Source organism: Wyeomyia smithii, chromosome 1, assembly GCF_029784165.1.
Source record: "Wyeomyia smithii strain HCP4-BCI-WySm-NY-G18 chromosome 1, ASM2978416v1, whole genome shotgun sequence".
Taxonomy (NCBI): Eukaryota; Metazoa; Arthropoda; class Insecta; order Diptera; family Culicidae; genus Wyeomyia; species Wyeomyia smithii.
The window spans coordinates 201,614,615-201,632,600 of NC_073694.1; the positions used below are offsets into that span (position 1 = coordinate 201,614,615).

Here is a 17,986-nt window from a genome sequence, read left to right on the forward strand (position 1 = left end):
GTCGAGAGTGGGACGATGATAGCCAGAGCGTAGATAATTGCACTGTGGGAAAGTTTCTACCAACTGCCCCAAGCCCCCGCTCTTCTTTAGCCAGGGTTAGAAGCTAGGGAGACACTCTGTAATGATGTGAATCATTTTCGAGCTCACGATAAATTTATGGGATTAGTATTTGAAGGTGATGGAGTAAAAGAGAAAGATAGATTCAACTATTGTTTTAAAAATGACAAACATTTGAAGAAACGCGTAAAACTTTGCCATACTCAAAGTCAAGATTTTTTTAATTATTCATCGGTCGCAATAGAGTATCCTTTATATTACCTTCAACCGTTATTCTGTACGTCTCCATCTTCATGTACCACCAGCAGTTCAAAGAACGTATCAAATCTCCATCCATAGGAGCTTTAACTAGCCATTACAACAATAAGCTCTTTACCGACCCAGCAAAAGGACCAGGAAGAAAGTAAAACCTGTCAAAAAACACAGAAAACACTCCCCAATCCCGCTGCTGGTAATTCCCGGTGGCTTTTAGAGAAGAAACACGTCAGCGCCACTAACCAGCCAAGCGTATGTTCACTTCCAGCGGAACCACTTGAGGCAGCATACCATCAGAACTTTCAGCCCGGCATGTGGATCTCATCCTGCCGGAGAAGAAACCAGCGGAAACACAATTCGACACAACACACTCACGCGGAATAATACCTTGCGCGCTGACGCCCCAAACTGCGAGCTTTACAATGAGTGTGTATGTGTGTAACTTCGGTATTTGCACCGGAAGAAAACAAAAAGTAGCTCTGGCAATCACGGGAGCAGAACCTTTTATGTGCCATTTGCCAACGCGAATGCACTGGGTCGAAATAACAGAACAAAAAAGAACTCCACCCGAAAGCCCTCTCAGAAGTGGCTCTTAGTGTTATAACAATCACAATCAGCACTCATCCGTCGGATACAGGCTATGGGACGAGTGCTCGTGCCCCTCTCAAGATAGTCGATTTCGTTCTTTGTGTTCTGACAGGAAAAATTGTAACTTCACTTTTCCCGCAACAATACTGGGGAAGTGTGTCTTGCAAAAATAAAAGCTTCAATCGACGAAAAAGTCAATAATTTTTTTTCTTCTATTTTTCAGCTTCAACTGAGCCAGCACAAGTTGACCCCGACGTCGTCCGTGATAGCCAATTCCGTTTCCACGAGCCAGAGCAGTTCTCCGCAGAACCTTTCCAGTACGAGTTCCACCGCGACACAAGCGACCACGAGCGTTGATTCCGCTGCTAGCACCTCCACAGCGGGCAGCTCCCAGTCACAAAATTCCGCCGTGAGTCAAGCGCTGAACAAGTCCGACCAGAAGCCAGTCGAATGCAACCTGTGCCACCGGAAGTTCAAAAACATCCCGGCCCTGAACGGCCACATGCGTCTGCATGGAGGCTACTTCAAAAAAGACTCCGAAACGAAAAAATGTGATAAGAAAGAACATAGCGGACCCCCGCTGCAGACCGCCAGCGTCGGAGTACGAGCCCTGATCGAGGAAAAGATCATTAACAAACGTAGCAAGGACTTGAAGGTAGGTACCTAGATGTTCTCGCAAATGTTATCGGTGTTTGGTGTTCTAATGTAGTCGAATTTTTCCCAATTTGGTAACCGTAGAATCTGTTGTTGAAGGGCTCATTCGTCGTGCCAGCAGCACCGCTAACCGCTCGAAGGCTGCTCGAAGCCAGTGAAGCGTTGCTCACCCCCAAACCAGGAACGGTAGCGATCGTATCCACGCAAAATGGAACCACCCAAATTATCAATCCAAAAGCAACCATAATGGCGTCTGCTGCCGGCGGTTCACTTTCGGTTAGCAACAACTCGGGTGGACTATCCACCACCGAGTTTAAAGATGCCACCCTGATAGAACTGCTAAAACGTGGAACAAAAGTGGCAGTTAAGCGTACCTGTTCAGATTCCGGTCAATTAGCAATCGCAACACAGACAACGCAATCTTCAGTCGCAACGAAAGCAGCCACCAGAACCGTAGTGCTGCCGACCAACCTCAACACTACAATTTCCTCAACGGCGGGTGGCACTGCATCACCACTTGCGCTATCGATCGCCAACAGTCTGACGACGACCGCCAGCAGTGATTCTACGCCACTGTCACTCACAATATCACAAGCGCCTTCCGGCAGTGCTGATGTCTTCACTCTAGCCTACTCCACCGATGCAACAGGCGCTGCTGCCTTCTTTAGTGATAACGATGTGTACAGTGTTAGCGATACGACCATGCTATTGCAGGCCGTCGATTCGATCCAACTACTTGAGGATCCTGCGTCATCTGAACAGCTGGACGAAATTGCATCTCTTTCCGACTACACAACCATCAACGAGCAAACCTTCACACCTTCCCGTCAGCTTCAAGCCGTACTGGACTCTCCACTACCGGAAAGTTTAGCGGAGTTCAGCGCTCTTCATTCCAAAGATTTCATTCTGTACAGCGGCAGCTCATCGAACGCCGGTAACACGTCCGACCCGACAGGAAGTCAAACATCCAACTCACCCCTTCCATCGCCACTGGCATATCCAACACCACCGGCTTCCCATGAACCCGTAGCGCAGGCATCTCCCTTCCTGGATGACTCCCGTCACTTCTCCGATGCCAGTTCCTTCTTCGATGACAAACGCAACACTACCAACTTTCTCGACGATGGCTTCTTCAAAGCGGATCCGAAAGACGTTAAACTTAACGATGAAAAAATCCTCGCTCTCAAGAACGAACTGCTAGATGAAAACCACGACCTTTTCCGCAGCAACAAGAACATTCTCGACGATCACTGTCACGAGCTGTTCAAAAGTGAAGACAGTTTTTTCGTCGAAGAATCAACCACCAGCAAGCCAAACGATTCTTCTATTGCCTCCGGCGGCAACGTTCACTCGCCATCCAAGATCAATCTCGACTTTCTCGACGAAGCTCAGGCATTTATCAACGAAAATCGCAACGCTTCCTCTCCACTATCGAATGCCTTCTTCTCCGCCACCATGTCCAGTGCGGAAGAAGTCAAGGAAGCCCTGGAAGAGGTACTCCCAAGCGACGAAGACGTAGCCATCGCTGAAGCCGACATTGATTTGTACTACCTGAATGGACTTTCCTCGCTGCAATCGCAAATGATGCCCAACTCGGACGATCCATTACTATCCTCATCGCCGAAAGACTTTGCCCACCGGCAGCACCAGAAGTTTTTATTCGAGCAACAACAACAACAGCAGCAGCAGCAGCAGCAACAGACCGGCAGTACAGCAGCAAGTAACAGCACCTTCTCACCACCGAGTGCCAAAAAGCTCAAAACTGAAGCGGATGCGCCAGCATTCGTGACAGCTAGTGATACAAACAAAATTCCACTAACCGTACAAACCGAACAAATTCCAAAAGACAACCACAATGACTCCGTATTTCTCAGCCCAAACAGCATCTCCAGCAACAGCAGCAGTGGCAGCAGTAGTTCACCTAAACTGCAGCACGCACTTCTGCGCAAGCGACCCTCGCTGCTGCCCACGGTATCAATCCGAAAGACCCCAGTATACCACTCGAAACTGCGCAAATCCACGACCGCAGTTCCCGTTACACACTACACTCCACAACCGATGCTGAATCCAGGTCGAACAGCTTCCGGACTTTATTCCACGATCGCTTCCTCGTTGGCCAGCCAATCCAGTTCCGTTTCCGACTCGACAGTAGACGATACTTCCGATATTTTTAGTGAACCACCGCTTCCTATCCGACCCCGCATTAATCTAGGCAACGACTACCAGGCAGCAATTCCCGAGTGTACCACTCCCAGTTACCATCACCTAAATCATCAGTCTGATCAGCACATGTGGGATCCCGCAGTGGTTCAAAGTGAGACCCAGATTGCGCGCTACGTTGAACTCTCTCGCTCTTCCGCCGTACCACTGGGCTGTCATTCGGAAGAAACGGCCTTGAAGGCCCTGCTGGAAGCTCAAGGAGAAATTCATATCGCTATCCTTAACCTCATGCAAGCCTCACCGACCGGTCTGCATCGGCGATGGTCACCCGGTGAAATGGAACAGTTTATTCGTGGGCTGGAACTGTACGGCAAGGACTTCTTCCGAATAGCATCCGAGTTATTGCCGACCAAATCCACCGACGATTGCGTTCAGCTGTACTATTTCTGGAAGAAACTGTGCGTAGACTACAAAACCACTCATCTTCTGCAGCACGGTGACAATTCGATGAAGTTCATCAACATGAACGTCGGTCCGGACGATTTACTGCTGGATCACGCTGCCTACACCAGCAATACGGTAAAGTCAAGCGGTCTAGGTCATCATTCGAGTGTCAGTAGCAACAACAGCTCCACTAGCGACGTGCGGCCGCACGTCTGTGAGGTTCCCGACTGTTCAGCGGTAAGATTCCTTCAATTGTTCGTTTCGAATCGAATACACTAACTCTTTCCGCTCTGCAGAGTTTCTCCTCGAAGGCCGCCCTGCACGGTCACATCCGCATTCACTGTATCGGACGTTCAGCGGCACACCTGAACGGCACTACGCAAAATGGTAATTTCTTGAGTACTACTGCTGCTGGTAACCCTATTAACCCTAACCACATACCAACAAAGGATGATTATCCCTGCAAGGTGTGCGGCAAGTAAGATCACCCCAGTCATTGTCCGTAATTAGAACAAACAAGTACACGAACAAACAGATTTAGTCCAAAACAACAACCTTTTCAGAACCAGTGGTGTTACAAGCAACCTGCGCGTTCTTTTTTCCGTTCTTATGTTCAGTTTTAACGTTCTGTACTTAGTTAAATCCTCAGTTCGCAAGACAACAAGTTTCTTACTATATTGTTCTTCTCTAGACAACTCGGCTTTGTGTTCGTGTGCTCGTCCGGCCAAGTAGCATATCTCTTCAGTTTGCGTTCGTGGTTAGTAATCACCGTACCTACATTTCATCCGCAGCAGTGTAGCCAGAAATCAGAAAAAACACAGACAATCAGACAGACAGACAGACGCGTCTATACTAGTTCTACTTCTCTTATCTCTATAGTTTCTCCTCTTAGTCAGTGTTTGTTTTTGTTACAGACAGTAGAGAAGCACGTGCTCGGCTGCCTAAAAATCCTCAGCGCTGCCATCTATCTTATAGTATGTACGTACAACAACAGAAGGCGAAATACGAAAAAAAAACAATAGTTTCACATCTGTTTTAGGACCTTAAAAATACATACAGTCAATGCCGCTTCTTATTATGTCAGTGTGTGTGTTTGTGTGATGCGTCCCATTATTTCCTAGAGCCTTGTATACTCGTCTAGCGCATTCTAGTTGCGAACCGCGAAGACACCGCCGGAGCGTAGATCGGTTTGCATTGAACACTTGAAAAGCCGGAGGGGCGGCTAATCTACGCTCCGACGGTGTCTGAGCGGAGAACTTATCAACTAACACAACTAACAAACAATCGAACATGTTGCCTTCGGAGAGTGAGATATTTATCGGTTGAATTATTGATTTTATTTTTTGTTTCCGAACAGGTATTAGAAGCAAAGTAATACTTCGTAATCATGGTACTCAAATTTATGATTAAATAAAATTTGGTCGAACCAAACGACGACTAAACCGGATAAAAAGCAGGTTTTCTTTCAAATCGCTAGAAGTCTGACAATCGCTGCAAACAATAATATTACTCGCCTTAGTTATTTCCAAAAAGGGTCAATACTCGACTCGGCGAGTGTTTAAAATTTTTCATCAGTTTTCCACTTTTTTTCAGAAGCCGACAGACGCTATTTTGAATGTCCAAATGGCCCAGGACACCGATTTCCTGTTTTTGAGCGTATTTCATATTTGAGCATTTTCATATTGAAATTAGCTTTTTAGCACCCCAGAATTATTTGATTTTGAAGTAGTTAAAATTTTTCTGCTACTCGCACCTATTGTGTTATTCTCTTGGGTATTAGCAAGCTGTTATAGACAACTTAGCTGCCGAAATAACAACAAAACGAGAATCATCACACGTCATGCAAATGGCAATCTGTAATGAAGAGAAATTACTTTCTTAGCGCCCCACAATAATTTGATTGTACAGTATTTAAAAAAAAATTTATGCTCTCACATTGTACTCTAAGTTTTTTTCTCAACGTTTATTTTTGATTGTGGTCAATCAGAATGCTTCGTTTTCTATTTCTCATTCTGGCGTCTACGAAGCTCTTCCTTCTCTACAAGTTTCTCTCCAAAGCCTGGTGTAAAAGGTAGCAAACGGAAATTTTTATTTCATTTATAATCTGGATAGGCCGAATTCATCGTTTGCATTGTGAAGACTATTGATACTGAAACTCTCGTCTATCTGTGTGCTACGCAATACTAGCGCTGCACTTTCTACTGACACTAACAGGCTTAATCGAGCCGAGACTCGAACCTACCGACTTGTTAGGCCAGCATCGTACCTCGAGTCCTGCTGGGAGGGTTTAGTAGCTGATAAAGCTCTGCAAATGATAGGACATACAGCCGAGATTACAACAGAACGGGAATCAACTCAAATGACAACCTGTAATGACGAGAAATTAAACAAAATGACCGGGTGTCACTATTGCGACACACGAATGGCGCTTCTAAGCGCCCCAAAAACATTTGTTTGTAAAGTACCGGGTGACAACTAAAAATTTGGATTTTTTTCTACTGCTGTCAAAAAAAGGTGGATGAACTTAGAGAAAAACTGATTTATTTCTTATGACATGCATTATAAATTTTCAAAAAATATTGAACATTTAAGAATGGTCCGTTACCGGCTTCCGACGAATCTTTCTTGTGATGCCAAAACAAGAGCGTTGTGCGGCCTTCAAGTCCGCTTTTAGAATGAATCTCTTGATTGTACCAATCAACAGTTCGCAATTCGTTCATCTCCAATTATTTTTGCACCGAAGCAGCTCAAAATCCCACAGAAATCTTCAACTGGACGACACTGAGATAGATTCGTTTGGTTGCGTATTTTGGGTACAAACGGAGTCGAGTGGTTGCTCAGAAACGTTTGTACCTTTTTGGCCAAAACACGGTCATCGGTATGATGTTTCGGAAGAAATGGAATCATAATGTTGTTAAATCATTCGTTTTGGTTTATATTTTGATTGATAGCCAAATACTAGGCTTGACCATGATTTTGACAAAAAGGAAAAGTCCTTTTCTGTCCACTACTATAGATTATAGTTGAGGTGTGCAGGGAATTTACACAACAGAAACCGAAAGATTTCCGCTTTCGAAATTGATTACCGTGACCTTTTTCGCCAAAATTGTTGCGCAGTTCATATCGAACTGTACAATGCGACAATCGACGCCAATGACTGTGAATGCTAGTTTTTTGTTACTTTTTATTAATTTTCTGGTGGTTTGTGAAAATTACCGAGTACAGATTATACCTATGCTAGTGTTATTCATAAAAATTTCAATGTGGCATAAGTGGAATAAGACATTTCAAATTGGTTTACAACGAATTGAAATATTTGATTTATTTTCTCACTTTTATTCAATCGCTAAAAAGTATATTTGTATGGCAGGTTCTACTAAATATTGATTCGATAGCCTTTTGATTACAACAACATAAAATTCGATTGCTTGAAAAATGTTTGTAGAATGTTTTCCTCGCAATAAAGTCTTCCTCAGAACATACTAATTCGAGCATACGATGACTTGCTCGATTTCTGGTTTCTGGAAAAATGGCCGAATACCAGGCCTAGAGACCGGAAATCAATTTCACACGCCATTTTGAAATTCAAGGTGGTGACTTCCAGTTCATCTGATGTCGTTTTGAAGTCTCTGGACAGCATCCCGATTCCGACAGTATCCATATTAGGTGATGTTTGGTCGATTTTAGCTGTTTGCCGTATACCGGAAGTAACTATATTAAATTTCAAATGGCGTCCGAAGTTGATTTCGGGTCTCTGGACATCGCCCCGATTCCGGAAAAACTCATATTCGATGGTATTCGGCCAATTTTAGTTTCCTTTCAGATACTGGAAGCCGCCATTTTGGAATCCGAAATGACGTCGGGGGTCGTTATCCTGCCTCTAGATTTCACCCCGTTTCAAAAATACCCATATTGGATGGTATGCGAAGTTGTATTATTTAACTGTTTTTTGGCCACCAAAAGCCCCGGTGGAGTCTGTTCCGGATGACTATTTGGGGAGCATATCTCCATAACACCCAAAACCATAAAAATGGCCTGTAAATATAATTTTATAAACTTTGAACCAATAGTAGTAAGATTCTATTCAAATATTTATAAAATTCCTCCGTTTTGGAACATATCCCCGAAAAACCGGATTTGCGGCAATGAGAATATTCTTCCAGAATAAAACTATGAAATTTCGTCTTGTGAAACTGAAAAAGGTACCTAGGCACCCCATCGAGCACATAACGGTTGAAGAAATATTTTTTGAGAAGCATTAAAAAATATAAAATACGAGGTTGGTTTTGCGAAAATAATCTGCCAAAACAAGTCTACTTTGTGATTTTAATTTAGTTAAACTAGACTGTTTTTTTTCACGAATACATTGCGTATGTCTGATTTCTAGACTCTGTTAACGGTAATGTTCATTTGGGCTCCTCCTGGTAGATTCGAGAAAAGCATGTATTGGAAAAAAAATTCATTCAATTTCATTTTTGAAGTTGACAAGAAACCCGAATTCATGTCTGCTATTACGGCGCGTAAATAAGAATGTTTTTAGTAATAAAATATCAACCGGCATTAATGAATTCATTAATCTGAAATTTCCGTGTAGCTAGCTCTGCAACGCTTGAAATCTCACTGGAGCGCGCGCGTCGGTGAGTTTATCTTCATTCGCCTTGGTGAATTTGGGAGTAGTTTTCCACGCTATAGCGCAGCCCAGCGTTAAGAGCTTTTTCTTTGTTTTTTTCACACTTATTGTCGCGCACGTACACAGAAAGCGTGGTGAGCACGGACAAGAGAGAAGCGCTCTCGTTACAGTTCGAAGAGTGTGAGGTGAAATTGGAATTTTTCTTTACCGCACAGAGGATACGGACAACTCTGCTCTCCTTTTCAACGCCATCTTCCGAAATCCACTCCTTTCTGGTGAACAACTCATGTTCTTGGTTCCTTTTCTCTGCAATTTTTGCCACTCGCAACGCAAAATGCTCAAACTGAAGCACCTTGTTCTCATACAACGTGTCACAAAGAGCAGTGTTTCTCACTTGAAGTTATCCTCCATACTCACTCCATTTTCGCAGTCACTCTAAACGCCTGTTTCTGTTGTAAAAGCGTGTAGGTGACATTCAAAACAACAGCCCTGTGTATGACGGCGCCCTGCACGCTGCTGGTCGATCCGGTTCCCAGTAAATCGTCCTCTTACAACAGCTCAAATTTCCTGCATGTTTGCTTTTATACGTGACTACTGGGATCTATACTTCCGGTGGGCGCGGACAACAACAACTCGCAGAATAGAAAATGGCAAGGAAAATAGAACATTTTTGATAGCTGGCCCTACCGCGGTCGAAAAATGAACACCAGGAAGAATAGCGAGTACTCAGTTATCACTGTCAGAAACGTTTTGGCGAATGGCAGGAAAAAACGTCAACTTCTTCAATCATATGATTTTGGGGCGCTTGAAAGTGCCATTAATGTTTCCTCTGTTGGTTCGTTTGCTGTGGAAGGCTTTGATCAAATGAGCGGTTACAAAAACTATGCACACAGGTTTTCATAATCGTCGCCGACTCAGCTCTGCTGCACTGAGATCAGTCGCTGCTCTGCTTGCTGCGGGTCAACCCAGTTTTCAATAAACCATCCTCTTGCTGTAGTGATCGGTTATGTATTAATAGAACGAGGAATAAATTTCTGCATGCTAGCTTTTTATACGTGACTACTGAGAGTTATATTTTCGGTTGGCGTGTCATTGTACACTCGAGCGAGCAAAACAACAAAAACAACTCGTTTACAAAGTTAAATCGTTTGTATACTTTAATGTCGACTGTGCCGTAGCGTTTGTTCTCAAATAATGGACTTTTTTCGAATGGTGATAAAAAAACTAAAAGTTTGATAAATGTCTCATGGAAGATAATTATATTAGGTTACTTGCGAAAAAACTCTACTCCCTTGCGATCGACCTTCCACCAGGTAACCGAAACTTTCGCCATGACGGACGAAAACATGCGTGAAGGCATGCTTTGGAGTACCACATCCACTAACGGTCGCTTCGAATAATCCATCCCCACTAACGATCACTTCGAGTAATGGACCGACGCCAGATTCGGCCAGAACACTGCGTCTTCGCAATTATAGTATTTCCTGATAAACGCAACTTCCGACAGGCACTTTGTACTATAAATTTCGCCGTTCACGGCCAGTCCGGTGCAAAAGAAGAGCGGTTTTGACATCGCCTTCTCGCTAATTATCATTCACAGCGGCGCCTCTTAGGGGAACTTGGTGTGTGAAATGAACTTCACCTCGGTGCTCACTTCCTTCGTGGGGGAAGTAAAATACATAGTGCTCTGCCAGGCGTTGCCATCCAGAGCGAGATAGGTCTCGTCGTCCATCACAACCTCCACGTCGCAATTCGCCGGGAAAATCGACTTGACAATCTTATTCAGGCGCTGCCGCTGCGTCATTGCCTACAGTTCCGAGATCAGTGAACTGGACTGCCTCTTCCTGAAATGTATGTGCATGTTCGCCAGGTACTTTTTCACTGTTTGGTCGGTTGCACCAACCTCCCGGCCAAGCGCACGCAGCGATATAACCACTTTTCTCTCGGTCTTCCTCTTCAGCATCCTTTTGGAGCTCGGCCGCCGGGCAGTATCCACGAGCTGCCGCACGATGTCCGTTTTAGACGCGGCGGGGTTCCGTTCTTTGAACGCGCACATTCTGAACGGACTTGCTTCACTGTGTTCGCCATCACGGTTAGAGTTCAAATGATAGAGCTGTCAATTTTTCTCTGCTGTCTCATGGGTTACTACGATTGATGCTGCATGGGTAGTTTCGTCAGTGCGTGTGAAGGTAAACCCATGAAAAATCTGTAGCTTTCATCCATTTTTTCAATGCAAACAGTTCACATTGCAGTTCTAAACATCTTGCACTCACTATGACGCTTGCCTAAGAGTTTCGCGTGATATTCGGCCGTGCTTTCAGCGCTGATTAGTCGAAATATGCGTTTAACAAGGCTTCATTTTTCGATAGTTAGATAGTTAGCGTCACATGATCCGCGATTTTCCGCACTGTAATGGACGCAAGGCTAAGTTTTACGAATAAAAATCCAACTTGTTCGGCAATGTTGTGGCACATTTTATAAGAAACAATTTTTTCAAAGACTCATACTTCCATCTACCTATTTAAAAGAACTTTTGAGGAGTTTTCTATAAAATTTGTAATGGTCTTTAATTTAAAAATCGTTTATTTAGTTTACTAAGAGACGATGTGAACAGTGCTATCTTTTGAATGAAAATGAAAATTAACACAGTAGAGGTTGCCAAATCTAGTATTAATCTAGTATCTAGATATTGAAAAGCTATTTTTTGTATTGCCTGAAATTGATGATTGTCACTGAGTCTTAATTTTTTTCTCGAAATTTTTAGTTCTCCTATTTTTTTTTCTGATTTTGACCCATCGATAAACATCTCACGTTCTCTCGGAGCACCTTTTTATTAACGATACAACGTCTGATTAAATCATAATTTCTGTGTTTTTTCTTTCAATAAAAAAAACAATATTCAACCACACCTTAGGGTATTTAATAAGGTAAAAAGTCGCAGCGCCCACATGAAATCGCACAGACCTCAAGATGCAAGCGATCAACTGCAGCATCAGCTGCAACTTCACCAGCAGCATTTACAGCAGCAGCAGCAGCAACAACAACAACAACAACAGCAACAACTCCAGTGCTCAACGTAAACAAAATCCCAGTTGACGGTCGACGGCTGATTGGTTGTCGATGGTCAAAGCAACCGATAAAAGACAAAGAATAAACGAGCTGAATTTCGAGACAATCTTCAAACCGGTAACTGCGTTGTTACAAAACAAAACAAAAATAAATAACCGAAAGCCACCTCGAATAGTAACCAACAAAACAAAAAAAAACTTTTTAAGCAAAAGTAAAACCTGAGCAAATCACTGTAACGGAGGTTGTAAAACAAAAAACGCAAATAAAATGAGAAAAATCCCACAGAAGCAAACAAGGAACAAACTGAACACTTACACAAACTCACACGCAAACATACATACTTACACACACACACACACATTTTAGAACACAGAAAAGCGAAAGCGACTCGTCAAATTATCTTTAAACATATTATACACATTGAGGTAAAACTTCCAATTAATCTTAAATATATATAAATATTGATATATTATCTACTTTAATGTAAGCTAAAAGAAAACTGTTTTTGTATACTTTTTGTTGTTAAACTTTCTATACACTTCAAAGACGTAACATGTACTTGTACATAGAAAAAAAACAATTGTTGATGAGAAATTGTGTATTCTTTTAAAACTCTTTTAGCGAGAACAAAACGATGAAACAAAAAATAAATAAATCAAACAGTCGAAAACAAATCAAAAAATACTAAGAAGATACTGGGCGTGGCCTTTTAACTGAGATGTAAGAAGTCAAAACAAAAGTTTTAGCGAAGCTATTTCTCTTCACCGCCAACAGTGTAGACACGCCCTTAACCCGCCCTTCGAAGATGTTTTTTCTAGCGTGTGTGATTGTAACTCCTTTGCTCTTTCTATCATAAACCACAAAAAAAAACAATTACACACGTTTACTACCAAACAATAACAACAAACACAACTATGAAGCAATGCCAACTTAGATTCCTATGTAGTCGTCCTACAGATTCTCTAAAAAACAAAAATCTTACAACTCACAACTCTCTAGATGACTTTTTATCTTTCCAGTATTATGTAGCGAGAAAAAAAAGTAAACAGAAAGAAACCTACATTACAAAACAATAACGACCGGAGAGAAGAGAACCAATTTCCGGGCGGAAAATGCTCTTTAATTGTAGAGATAATTCAAACTGATTAAGGCAGAATACATTTTTTCACGAACACACACACACATACGCCAAACGGCACTCTCACACAAACTCATTCAAACGTAGAACAATGTTTAACCCAAAACCTTCGAGCAAAAGAAGAAAAAAAATGACGAAGATAAAAACCATGGTTGTATCTAGAACTTAAGTGTTGATCGATGTCTCTAATTCTATATATTATTATTATGAACAGAAAGAAAACTACAAGAAGCCCAGCAAGAAGGCGAAGAAAAATCTAGCACAGAAAAATGAGAACAAAAAGCGACAAAAAGATATATATTAAAGTATATTTATTCCCTAAAAAGATATATTACGTGATCACCTTCTCACGGGGCCCGGCTTGTGGTCGGCAGAATGAGAGAAGCCCGCCAATTTTACTGTACTGTGTAGAAGAGGACAAGCGCCAGGATTTTGGAACCAGCGGCCTGAGCCAACTGGTTCCAGAATGGCAAGAAAAAAAAACGGAAACCCAAACTCGCTCACTCAAAACTTTTACCGACCCTCCGCTCTTCCCAGACTCGGGGAAGTGTTAATCAAATTGTAAAAGCGCCAAAGAAAAAAAACAACGCGTTGTGACTCTCACACCCGCTCACTGCAGCTGCAAGCAGGTTTTCTATTAATTGTGATACTAGTTTTTTGTTTAATTTTTTTTTTTTTCGAATCGGAAAGTAAACGAATAGTGAAGAATGATAATAGAACAGAATTCCAGAAACATTGGATATATGCTCGAATAAGATTTAATTTTTTTTTGGGCGGTATTAAGTTGAATTTAATTGTAATCGGATCTATATGTACCTTTATAATTGCACAAAACTCTTAGAGTGCAGATGAACGAATGTAGCAAAGCTCGTTGCGTTTGTTTGTCTGTGACATTAAACTTTCACCGGTGATTGAATGGGTGAGACGATTGCACCGCAAATCACTAACCACTTATCTGTTTACCAAATAACGAATAAAATTACTTTGACAGATAGAGCCAGAAATTCTTTCACGGCACAATTGCCCGCAGGTTGCTTTGATGCTCAACAAGACAAGGACTCCCCATCAAAATTATTATAAAAGTTCGTTGGGAGTTATCCCTTATCAGTTTGTTCTGTACGAAAAGACAATTTTACTCCAGGTGCAATCAACTTCCCAACATAACATTCGCTCACTCGCCACACTCTGTGTTGTGATTTACCTTACCGCCGAAGGTTGAAATGTGAATCAAATCTATCTATTGTACGACCTTAATTAGCTGACTGATCTGCTGCTCAATTTAGTAAGCAAACAAAAAACATATTTTCCCCACTCCACAGAGACACAGATAAAAAAGTTTTTAAAGACACCTAGAAGGATAATTAAAATCCATGCAAAGAAACTGTGGCCTATCAAAGTAAAGCGAAACCATAAAGTTCAGTCTTCGATTCGAATTCAGTACTATAAAATCAGTTTATTTCCGCTAAAAGAAGGCGGCTCGAAGATGTTATTCTATCAATGCAGTCGGTCGGTCGGTCGGTAGAAAACTGCATACGAGAGACAAGCAAAGACACGGTTGGACACTCTAAAGAAATCCAATAATTAAAAAAACAGTAAATATTGAAAAAACTGAAATTACAATGAAGAAAATGAGATAATAGTTGAAACATATCAGTTTTCTAGAAGCAAAAAAGTGTATTTAAAAGAAGTAAACTTAGTAAGCAGATTGATTAAAATTAAAAGAAGAAAAATAAACATTTATTAAAAAGTCACGAACGTTGAAAGCCATAATTCAAAGAGAAAAAAAAACAGCTCACATTTAAGAGTAATGAACTACGAAAAGTGTTGTACCTTATCTTAAACCGAAAAAATAACGAGTAGAATAAAAGAAATCGTAATTAAGTCAAAACTTTACAGTTGCACCTTAGGCTTAAGGTAACCAATGAACTACAACTCGGAGAAGAGCCGAACAAAAACAATAAAATATGCCAAAATGTACAGAAAAATAGAAAGAGAAGCAGGCCGGGATATCGCGGAGAGGAAACCAATTCGGAACGGTGGCAATCGGATGGAGAAAAACGTGTTTCGAAAAGCTTCCCCTACACTCAGCGCCAACCGAGCATAAGTTGAAAATCAAAATAAACGAAAAAGACAAGCACACCCTTCCGGACAGTTGTGTGGCTGGCAAACTTGAAAAGTAATATATAATGACAATCCTGAACGTTTGAAAACTCACAGCGGCTGCGGGGAAACCCCTTCAACTGCAGCCTCGTTTTGTACTGTTTGTAAATATTGATAAATCACATGGCAGTTTGCGTGGCCGAGGCCTCAAACTGTCAAAGCTAAGAGTAAAAAAACATAAAAATAAGGAGGAACGAATGAAACAAGTCAATGTGTCTTCATGCTCAATTCTGTCTCACAGCATTTTTACTGTGCAAAAAAAAAACAACAAAAGAAAGTGATTATTGTCCTAGCAACTGGCAACAACAGAGTAGCTAAACAATACCCTTCCCTCTTTTTGATGAGATCTGAGTAAGCATAGTGATTTCTCCTGTGCTACCGAAGCTTGAACGGTCTTTGTTTATGCCATATCCTGCTATCCCGCGAGGAAAAGAGTAGAAATTGCTCCTAAAATTAGCTTGTAGGTTCTGATTTAGCTTTACACACTCTCTAGCTTTAAGTTGCCCAGTTACAAATCGTTTTAACCCTGTTGAGTGTTTCGTTCTCTTATTTACACTCGTGCAAACCTACAAAAAAAAAAACAAACAAACGTTGACGTTCGAGACGGCTCAACGAAAGCGATCCACTTAACCCGTAAGTTTTAGTTAATTCTTATTTATTTTCGTTACACTCTCTATATGCTGAAACTGGTTTTCACATAGAAGCAACAACTCTAGTTCAATTATTGTTACGAGTTTTCTAAAAACTTGATTCGTTCGTTAGTTCATAATTAGTTAGTTCAATATAGGTGCAAAATGTCCCAAAAACAGTGCCATGACTGCACTCACGAGCCAAAATAAAAGCAACTTCTCGTTCTCCCGGTGCAAAGCAAGACCACTCCCCCTTTCCCCACCTTCGCAACCTGTCCTCGATTTCCACCACCACCTTTTTCCAACCATTTCCATCTGCAGTTCCTGCTTTGCTTGTTGAGATTTATACAAAGAACTAAACTACAATGTTCGATAATTTTCCGACGGCTTTGAGCTTACAGGTACGACCCCCATTTTTAGCTCCGTAAACATTGTGTACTTTATTGATTGTTAATCTTAAGTAATTGTGAGTAAAACCAAAAGATAATTACACAGAATGCCAAAAACAAATAAAAAACCAAACAAACTAATGGAATTAAACATACACACAGTTTGCGCTGATTATTAATTACCATTAGAGTATGTTATGTCTCTCAATCAAAAACAAATGGCAAACAATTAAGTTATTTGTATTTAATAACACGAAGAAATAAAAACAAAATCAAGCCGGTGAAACGAATGAATGAATGCAAGTAAACAACCCAAAATGCTCATGACGCTGCAAAGCAGAAAAGAAAGATAGAAATACACACACACACATACACACAAATTGTCAATGTTTTAACTGCTAGTTTTTAAATCGTAACGAATCTGGATGCAAGTGAAAAGCGCCACGCGAGATCAAGCAACGCGGGTTTATTTTAAGTCTTACAATGTACCAAAACGTGTAAAGATTACAAGTTTCCAACTTCTTAAAGACATACTTCATTGTGCAGAACAAAAAAAAACAAATAAACTTAAAAGAAAGCAAAAAAAGCAACCGAGAGAAGAAGAAGAAGAAGAAAACAGTACAGATACTATTAAAACAAAGCCAAAACAAACGAGAAAACAAAACTATTGTTGTTCAAATTTCACTCTAAGTGAAGCTTCTTTTCTGTTGAGGAAAATAAATTGCCTAAATGTGTAACGTTTGCTTGTTTCTTGCCTTTCGATAACCGCCCTTCTCTTTTAGCATAATTCCGTTCGGATTGATCTTCTCAATGTTGAACGGCGTGTGTCATCCGAATACTGGCTTTCATTCATAAGTCGCCTAAAGTCGAAGTCAAAACGAAACGTGAAACAAGCTCCAAGTAATCAACGGGGAATCACCGCGACTGTCCGCTTCGCTGGGTTAAACCATCACTGTGAGGCATGAATTCTCCCGCAAACACTCACGTTGGCCATATCAATGGGGAAATTTTTCCTGATGAACTTGAGAGCACTGATCGTCATTGGCTGGAATGGTGCAAATTTTGTTTCTCTCTTTTCCTCAGTAGTGGTCAAGTTCGGTACGCGGCGGCAGTTCAGTTGCAGCTACTAAATGCAAATCATTGATTCGCTATGTTGAAAAACCGAAGGATTAGTGATTGAATTAAATGTCAAATTTACGCATCAAAAAAAGTACTCTTAATCCAAGTATACCTAGACAAGAGAGAATACCTGCGAATGGATGCGAGCCTGGTGATAACCGGAACAAACAAATTTGGAGCAAGAAGTTGTTATGTTATGATTACCAGACGAAAGGAATGGAGATGTTAGCTGCGCAAAGACCTCATGCACTGTCATGGTGCTACAACGTTGTCCGAACTAACATGTTTCAGCTTCAGCTTAAACGTGAATATGTGGAGTGTCACAAAACGCAATGCGTTACCTCAGGTAGATATTGTTCAACAATTGATCAAAACCGATTTAACATCTAAATTCACCTTAGCTAGATTATTTGATGGAACATTTCTACGTTAGTTTCACCTGTGAGTTATGATTGTTATTTGTGCAGTGTTTAATCGTTTCTTTCTTCCAGATATCTACTACTCAAATGCATCTAAACAATAGTTTTGAATAGCTCGGATGAAGGATAATTTTCCGTTTTTTTTTTTTTTTTTTCTTCACATAACATTTATTTGACACGGCACAAATACAATTTAATGTTTAACGGCGCCAATTATATCTGATGACTTAAAAACTAAAGCAAATTTTTTATCCTCGCTGCCGACTTCGAGCTGA

At 41.2% G+C, this 17,986-nt stretch overlaps 1 protein-coding gene across 4 annotated transcripts in view; it reads left to right on the forward strand.

Moving 5' to 3' along the window:
* LOC129718794 (uncharacterized) overlaps positions 1-16,910 on the forward strand; it is a 346,046-nt gene extending 329,136 nt beyond the window's left edge. Inside the window, exons 9-12 of one of the 4 annotated variants that reach the window (XM_055669874.1) lie at positions 1,124-1,555; positions 1,639-4,395; positions 4,455-4,636; positions 11,703-16,910. In XM_055669874.1, the coding sequence (XP_055525849.1) occupies positions 1,124-1,555; positions 1,639-4,395; positions 4,455-4,636; positions 11,703-11,868 (3,537 nt within the window). In that variant the 3' untranslated portion in view covers positions 11,869-16,910. The remainder of the gene's footprint in view (positions 1-1,123; positions 1,556-1,638; positions 4,396-4,454; positions 4,637-11,702) is intronic. The other 3 variants (XM_055669875.1, XM_055669878.1, XM_055669876.1) reach the window with 3 other exon arrangements.
* The last annotated feature ends 1,076 nt before the right edge of the window (positions 16,911-17,986 follow it).